This window comes from Ctenopharyngodon idella, chromosome 15, assembly GCF_019924925.1.
Source record: "Ctenopharyngodon idella isolate HZGC_01 chromosome 15, HZGC01, whole genome shotgun sequence".
In the NCBI taxonomy this organism is placed as follows: domain Eukaryota; kingdom Metazoa; phylum Chordata; class Actinopteri; order Cypriniformes; family Xenocyprididae; genus Ctenopharyngodon; species Ctenopharyngodon idella.
Window position 1 is genome coordinate 12,747,674 of NC_067234.1, and position 9,035 is coordinate 12,756,708.

General features: G+C 37.4%; 1 protein-coding gene across 1 annotated transcript in view; it reads left to right on the top strand.

The window, feature by feature from the left end:
- Positions 1–8,462, top strand: part of LOC127496258 (tyrosine-protein kinase receptor UFO) — a 45,317-nt gene extending 36,855 nt beyond the window's left edge. The window contains exons 16-20 of the mRNA XM_051864053.1: positions 559–680; positions 1,615–1,724; positions 1,906–2,065; positions 3,643–3,779; positions 4,410–8,462. Of these exons, the coding sequence (XP_051720013.1) occupies positions 559–680; positions 1,615–1,724; positions 1,906–2,065; positions 3,643–3,779; positions 4,410–4,860 (980 nt within the window). The 3' untranslated portion in view covers positions 4,861–8,462. The remainder of the gene's footprint in view (positions 1–558; positions 681–1,614; positions 1,725–1,905; positions 2,066–3,642; positions 3,780–4,409) is intronic.
- Positions 8,463–9,035: the final 573 nt, after the last annotated feature.

Genomic DNA, 9,035 nt, shown 5'->3' on the forward strand with positions numbered 1-9,035 from the left:
CACAAAAGTAACTTAACGTATTACTTTTCATAAAAAGTAACTAAGTAACACAATTAGTTACTTTTTAAGGAGTAACGCAATATTGTAATGGATTACTTTTAAAAGTAACTTTCCTAACAATGCTTATTAGTGGCGATTGGCCAGCTTTACAATTATTATTGTTCATATATTATTATTGTTAACTAGCAGACATGAATGATCAGGCAGTTTGATGAGGAGAAGTGTGCTGTTACTTAACTGAGCCATTACACTGACACTGTATTCAGAAAATGTGAAAAATCTGGTTGGTTGATATAATTTTTCCTTGCCCAAGTGATAGCCTTTACAGAGGTTTATAAAGTAATAACATTTTTATTGAATTACTAAAACATTTTTTTTCTTTTTTTTTTTTTTTTTTTTAATACACTAATGTGTGGTACACAATAAGATCAGGAATACTTCTTAACAAATTCGACAGCATTTTCTTTTTCTTTTTTTTCATGTGTTCTTTAAAAGTGACCTTGAAGAAGTAAGAGGGCGGATTGACTGATGAGAGTCATGGCTGTGTTTGTGTGATAGGTGTGTGTCTGCAGACAGTGGAGAGTGAAGGCTATCCATCTCCTGTTGTCATTCTTCCCTACATGAAGCACGGAGACCTGCACAGCTACCTGCTCTACTCCAGACTCGGCGACACACCGGTGGTGAGTTCACTCGCACTGCTTTAGAGGATGTCCTGAAACACTGGAAAACAAATGAGAGAAAGAGAAATCTGGAATAAAAAGTGAAAAAGAGAAGAAATAAAAAGGATTCAGCAACCTAAAAGAGTGGCAGTTCCCTTTTAAAGGGAACTGCTCACACAAACATGAATGACTTTCTTCTGCAAAACTAAAAAGAAGATAATAATAGCAGAATTTTCATGCTGCTCTATTTCATAAAAGCAATATAAAAATGTTCATACAAAAAAAGGGTTTGGAACCACATGAATGTGAGTAAATGAGGACTTTTGTTTTTGGGTGAACTATTCCTTTAACCAAAAAAAAAAAAAAAAAAAAAACAAACAAAAAAAAAAACAGTTAAATATTTTAGATTTTATGCTCAGATTTGAAACATTGGCTCATACAGACACATCTGTGATACAGCCTATCCTATCTGGCACCAGCGCTACAAAAAGAAGTCTTCTTTCACAAACGTTACACCATCGCTTATGAATGCAAACACTGTGAAGGAAAGCAAAGCCATTCACAGCGAATGATTCTGTCAAGATCAAACTAATGACTAGTTTGTTTTGAGGCTAGATGAACATCCTCGTGGCCAGAGTTGTGAAACTCCTTTGCAATCATAAATTAAGTTCCTCTAAATGACAGACGTCAGGCACACACTCAGTACATTCCTCGGAATCATGTTGTACCGCAAGGGTTTTTAAACGCCCACTGGTCTATAATTTTTGTTATTGTCAATGGACATATATCTGTGGTCAGAGCAGAATCTGGGAAAGTCTCTGGCACCACCTGCCTGTCACAGGAGGAACACGCACAAAAAAACTCATTGGAAGATGCATTAGCTTTCTACAGCTGTTTGAAGACCAAAATCATTACTGTTTTAAATATCCTAAATATCTCTGTCTCCTGTGTGTAGTTTCTGCCCTCTCAAATGCTGGTGAAGTTCATGACAGATATCGCCAGAGGAATGGAGTACCTGAGTGGCAAAAATTTCATTCATAGAGACCTGGCAGCTCGAAACTGCATGTGGGTGAAACAAACACACACACACACACACACACACACACACACACACACACACACACACACACACACACACACACACACAAGCTCATACACAGTTCATATGCCTCTACATTTGCTACTTACAGTAGTACAGAAATGAACATGCAATATTGATTTGAGTTTCTGTCCCTCTGCTTACCAGGTTAAATGAGAACATGAATGTGTGTGTGGCTGACTTTGGCTTGTCTAAGAAGATCTATAATGGGGACTACTACAGACAAGGGCGCATCTCTAAGATGCCTGTCAAGTGGATCGCCATTGAGAGTCTGGCAGATAGAGTCTACACCACTAAGAGTGACGTGGTAAGACATTGTCCATTTGATAAACAAATAAGGACTAAGAAAGTACTGATTCAGATCATTCCAGAGAGCTAATTCAAGTGTTTTAGCCATAGGCGGAGGATGAGCCAACTCCAGGGTAAAGCTAGGGAGATGCGCTTCCCATTTAAAAACACATTTAAATAGATTAGAATAGTTTACATGTCACCGCACAACCTACACATCCCACACCAGTGTTTTTGTTCAGTGCTAACTTAACCCTCTAGTGCTGTTCAGTCATTTTTGACCAAAGAATTTTACATTTTGGTTTTTTAGAGTTTTTAACTTCATCGGAATGGTGCAAAACTTTAATGGACATGATTCGAAAAGGTCAAAAATGACAGCATTGGAAACGAATGGGAAGTAAAATTTCATCTAGTGGAAACGTTTGGTACTGCGCCCAAACAAAATCTTACTGAAAGCTCATTTTTTGAGATATCAACCTCAAATTTGGAGCATGACTTTTTTAGATTTATGGCTTGATTTTCTCACAGTTTTAGAGTAAAACATGTTTTGGAAAATTTATATTTCATATAAAATTTTAAAATAGCATTTTTGTGCATTTTTCATAATAAAAGCTTAAACTTCTATAACATTTTTTTTTTTTTTCACTTTTTTTTTTTTTTAATTTTTCTAATCTTTTCAAGATTTACAACAGTTTTATTTTCAGGTCTATGCTCTAAAAGTGATTAACAGGTAGTAAATGGATCATAACTACAGTACCATAAAATCCCCTAAAAATATTAAATATTAAATAAATAATGTGGGCAGCTTTTCCCTCTAAAAGCAATCAGAAGCAGCAGCAGGCAGTGGTTTGAGTGAGAAAATCCCACTCTAGTCTCAAGTTCATAACGAGAGGAAGGCTAAGCCTTACACATGCTCCGCCTATGGTTGCAGCACTAGTTCACACTAGAGCAGTGGTTCTTAACCAGGGGGGCTGGGACCCACTGGGGAGCCTGAAGTTGTCTTTAACCATGCCACTGTAAGAAATTATATTGTTTACTAATGTAGTTGTTTTGAAGTCACCATAATGGTGATTAGTGTTCCATTTGATTGAGATCTTGGACCTTGTGTATTCATATTCAAATTTCTGATCTAGTCAAGTCAGAAGTGTGACAAATGAAAACATTTGTTAAAACAATGACAAGCTAGAATATAAAATAGGCTAATTGGTTCATTATAAGTTAGTCAAACTATACTGTTATTAGTGTTATTTCAGAAGGGGATTGGGACCCACTAGGAATCTTTCTAGTTACACCAAGCGCCAAAATATTTATCGGGCCTTGAAGTCAAAAAGGTTGAGATCCACTGCGCTAGAGCAATAAAAACAAATACAATGTACAGACAGAATGAAAACTGAGCTTAATACAGTATGTCTGCCTGGTCTTATTGTGAATGATTCATCAGAGGATGTTATTCCAAAGACATAAAAAAAAAACCCTCTGAAATGACATTCCTTTTTATTATTCTGCAAATTGTTGTTTTACAGTAGTGAGTATCACTTACTGTTCTCTTTTTCACAGTTCATATTGTGTATAAAGGTACATTTGTCTGTCCTGCAGTGGTCATTTGGAGTGACAATGTGGGAGATTGCGACTCGAGGTCAGACGCCGTACCCTGGAGTGGAAAACAGTGAAATCTATGATTATCTGAGGCAGGGAAACCGTCTGAAACAACCTCCAGACTGCCTGGACAGCATGTGAGTATGCCTGTATGTTTCAGACTGTGCTTAGACCTAGATTAACATATTTTTAACTACTGGTTAAAACAACTTTCAAATTCGGCATAAGGATTGCTTCACACTGGTCATTTAGAAAGGAGGTTGCACCACTGGGTTATGAATGCTTACAGCAGGTATACAGAATGAACCAGAGTCTTAATGAAGAAGAAGAAACCTGAGCTTAGCTCTTTAAAAGAAGTGTGTGATCTCTGTGCTACTAGTGACACCAAATGGAAAATATAATGATAGTTTCCAAACTGGCAAACAATTCAGACTTTTTTTTCGTGGCACTTTGGATTTGGTTGTGGCACAGCAGCATTGGTGTACAGCAGAGCAAGTAGCACTAACTCTAATTTATTATAGTGTTCTGCCGAAAATGCTCTCAAAAAAACAAAAAAAAACAAACAAACACTGGAACCAGTACTGATTAAGAACTGGCTCATGTGCTATATTAAGTCAAACCTGAGCGGTGAGGAAAAGACCAAAACTCAAGTTGTATTTTTATGAAAATCATCCCTTCAACCAACTTTCAAACATATCGCAACCAATCATGAGACAAGCGATGTTTGAAGTCCTAGACATCTATGTGTCTCTCTTTGTTTTTCACAGCTATTCCCTGATGTTTTCTTGCTGGCTGTTGAGCCCGAAGGACAGGCCGAGCTTCGAGATCTTGCGCTGCGAGCTGGAAAAGGTCCTGGAAGATCTTCCGAGCCAAGACCCGGAGGAGATACTCTATGTCAATATGGAGGAGACCTCTGGAGAGCTGGGGGCCGTGGGGGGCCGTGACCCCATAATGGGTGTCCCCTGTGTTTTCGGGGCCCTGAAGGGTTCGGGCTCTGTGGCCACCGTAGAAGTCCACCACCCTAGCCGGTATGTGATTTGCCCCCAACATGAGAACCAGCGCCTGCTCAACGCAGACTCTATGGAGAGTCTGAACCTCACGGGTTCCACACCTGCCCCGCTACTGCACCCCTCGTCCTGTTCCACTCCAGTGCCGCCCTCTGAGAGTCAGTCCTCAGAGGAAAGAGACGAAAAGATGAAAGTGCCCTGGCAGGGATGATGCTGTCGTGACTGAGAGCATTCCAGACTGTTGAGCTATTGCTCCTACCCCATCACTTTGCACAGACACTCCACACACTCGACATGCCAGACATTCAGCGTTTAAAGACTTTTTTTAATGCTCTTCAGGCAAATATTTTTTTCTTTGCATTCCAAATTGTCCTTTCTGTTCAGTGTAGATTATAAGAAGTCATAGTTTTCTGTCTTAAGGTCTATTCACACCAAGAACTATAAAGATAACTTTAACAATAACTATATTAGCGTCCACAACAACAAACAATAACCAGTAGCCCCACCCCAGAATGCGATTCGGTCCCGGAGATTTGCTTAGGACCCCCAATAATGTTAATCCACCCCTGACGATAACAGTCTTTTTATTCTAAGCCTGTGCACTGTGGTTTCAAAGTAGTGAAAATGGATGTAGATGACCTGCTGCTGCTTTACATTACGCAAAAACATCAAAGGAAAAACAGACGCTTTTGGGTACACATGATCCTTTAAAAGACGAGAGGAGTGGGGAGAATCTGCCACTCTGATTAGAGTTGTCTTTGAAGACAAATTTTATTCATACTTATATTGCATTTCACAGCTTTTACGAGAAGATGCCCTCAGCATACTATGTTTTGAGCGCATCTAAACAGTGATCCTAGCTAGTGTAATCAATCTAATCTAACAGTGAATTTACCTGACAAATTCTGTAAAACATTTTCAGCTGGTTAAACTTAGAAATGAGAGTTTACCTGCTGCCTTAAAAATGTGAGTTAACTAAACATAAGTTAACTCAACTTGAAGATAATATTTGTTTCAACTCACAAATAGTCAAGACAATGCATTACTTTAAGTTTAAATTTTAACTTAAAGTAATGCGTTGTCTTGACTATTTTTGAGTTGAAACAAAGCTTATCTTCAAGTTAAGTTAACTCACATTTTTAAGGCAGCAAGTGAACTTACATTTCTAAGTTTAAAATGTTTTACAGAGTGGAATAAAAATGCCTAGTCTTTTTCACTGCAACTTCAAAGGAAGCAAAACAATGTAGTTAGCTGTGGTGTGGACTCTACTATTATTTTACATTTAGAATGATTTTAGAACTACATCTTTATCGTTATCTTTATAGTTATCGTCCTTGGTGTGAACGGGCCTTTACATTGTGTCGTAACCAGAAAGTATGTTGTTGAAGTGACAAACGACGAGTAATTTGTCTGTGCTCAGCAACAAAACAAAACGGCAGATCATTGGCATATTTAGTAGTGTTTGCTTACTGTTGCTTATACTTAGGGTTAGCAATTTGAACACCCCCCTAGACTTGTGTATTAAACTTCAGTGTTACGGCTTGTTGAGATGTATGCTGTTACTTTTCAAAGAGACTCAACTTTGAAGACTAACATAGTCTTGCATTGAAAAAGGGACCCCAGCAATATCTGGAGATTGAGACTTGTTAACCACGTAGCGCCCTAGTAAACGCATGGCAATGCTCTAACAACTACTCCATTTGCTGTGGTAGGCCAACGGCAGCACAACAGAAACAAAACATCAGCATGCTTTTATCACATGACACCTGGTTAGGACATGGTGTTGGACTCAAAACAAGTTCAGATAATCAGTACCCCTACTGCCGCCTTATGAGACTGATATCAGCTGGAATCTGACCAGTTTAAGCCCTTTTCTGTATGGTCTAAGCTCATGATATAGTTAGCATACTGCTGATATTGATTACAACAACTCAGGTGGTGCTTGGATTTACAATGACCAATGACACAAAGCTCAGATTCAGCAAATGCCGTGAACTAGCTTGACACTGCCACTCTGTAGAATGGGATGAAACTGGTCAGAGGCTGAATCTGTGTCTGTCCTCTGAGACATGTGACATAAACTCTCTCGAGTCTCCTGACCAGCATCTTTTTCCAAAGAAACACATGGAGGATGACGATTACATTCCATGTTTGGTCTAACATGTCAAACCAAATCCTCAGTGATTATGTGTATGACCTAGAGACACTCGAGCTCGAGCTAATCTCCAGGTGTACGTGTACATTTTTATAACTCTGTTTCGAAGGTTTTCTGAATCAACAGGGTTGTTTTTTTACACATTGATTTGAGACCAATTTTGTGGTTTCTTTCAAGATTCGCAGGTTTAGAGGAGTAGACTAGACTTTGCTTCTCAGCGGTCCTGCCCCAGACTCAAGCACAGTATTTTTTTCTTGTTTCTTAATGTTTTTTTGTAAATTTGATATTTTGCACTAATCAATTTTTTGTCAGTGTATTGTTTGTGTTTCTTTGTTTATGCTTTTTTTTTTTTTTTTATCTGATATTGACATTTAGACAATGTATGATAGAAATACATTTACCATAATATTATCATATAATGATAATATTTTTTTAAAAAAGAGTTTTCAAATGAGGTCAAATATAGATGACATTTTAGCTGATTGTTTTTTTTTTTTTTTTTTTGCCATTATTATTTTTTTAATTAACATGCTAAAATGATCATTTGTTAAAGTCTTTTCTTCCACACAGCCTTTAATCTAATCTGAAATTTAAATCAGTCAATCAGTTTACACCATAGAACCAATGATTGAAAAAAGATTAATGGTCATTTTTTTCACTGATGTAATGTGGTACTAGTATGATTGACCGAGGTACTTTAAAATATGACAGATGTAACTGCATATGATAATTCACTGAGCCACAATGCTATAGATACATACAGCATTGGATGACAAATGATATATTGGATGACAAATTATGTTCATGTGGGCCGGTGCTCAGTTGGAATCATCTATGATAAACACATTTGCTGTCTACGCCTTTTAGTGTATGAAATATTGAAGGCCAACATTAACTTAACAGCACAAAAGCCCCTACAAAATGTTGTCAGTCACCTTGTGTGTGTATTTGCATGCTCACATTTTCAGCACAATTTCTAATAACTTTTGTCTTTCATGATGTGGAACTCTGTGTATAAATGGATTTGAAGTGTCTCTAACCTCAGCTGAAGAGGACAAATTGAGCTGCACCACTTTTGCATGTGGTATTTCAGCCTGCATCTTATTCGCCAACTATCCTCATTCTAGCAACAGGCCCAATCAGCTCTGAAACAATGCTGTGCTATGAGTATTTCAATTTAAATTCATTGTCATTTGTTGTTCACGCAGACAGTCCTTTTCTTATTGTAAATTAGGCTCATTATTGATTGTACTTTATTTACACATACTCTGTCCTATTTGCCCGGCGCAGTTAACAGTGCACTGTTACCACCCACAAAAACAGAATTTATTTAACATTACATTTAATATTCTGTCAGTAAATCAGCCAATGATGATCAAATGGTGGAGAGTAGTTATAACCGGACAATTTTATGATTTTTATGTACCGAAAAATGCCATGACAGAAGCACAAATATTGTTTTTATCAACATATGAATTCATAGACAGAATCATGCACTTCAAAGTGCCTTTGAACGCCAGTATTTTGCCTTAAAATGGCTGTTTATGGTGCACAAACATTTAGCTTTAGGTTTATGTCTAATGTTGTCTAGATAACATCAATGTCATTATTGTGATTTTGATACGCTTTGTATTAAAATAAATACTGCCTGCACAGTTGAGGATTTCTGTGTGTGTGTGTGTTGTGATAATGATTGCACAGAAATTGTTCTTGGGTATAAAAAATCATGGACATTGTTCACAACATTAACTGATGTGAGTTGTAAGACTATTGAAAATACATTGATTTGATGTGCATTGTAACACAATGGTTAAATACTTTGTAAACTGGAGAACACAATGGTAAGTTTATTTATGAAGGCAAAAGGGTCAAGGCAATGCAGGTGAGCAGTGATTTTAATAGTAGAATAAAGGATTGGATCAATTGGTTCAATTCATTCAAAGTTTCAAAAAGCTTAGTTTCTGCCATCACTACAAGTAATAATCATGTTTCTCATTTTAAACCTCTACAAACTTTCTGATCCACTGACAGCATATAGGGAATAACCAAGAGGAAAGTGAAGACAACAACTGCAGGGGAGCAAGAAATGCAGAAGATGAGGATCTATGTGCAAAGGGGTTTTTATTAATAATCCAAATAAAACAGTATCAAGGAACATGGGGCAAAGGAAAAACATTTATCCACATGAACACTGACTGATAAAGGAACTAAACACAAGGGCTATTTATACA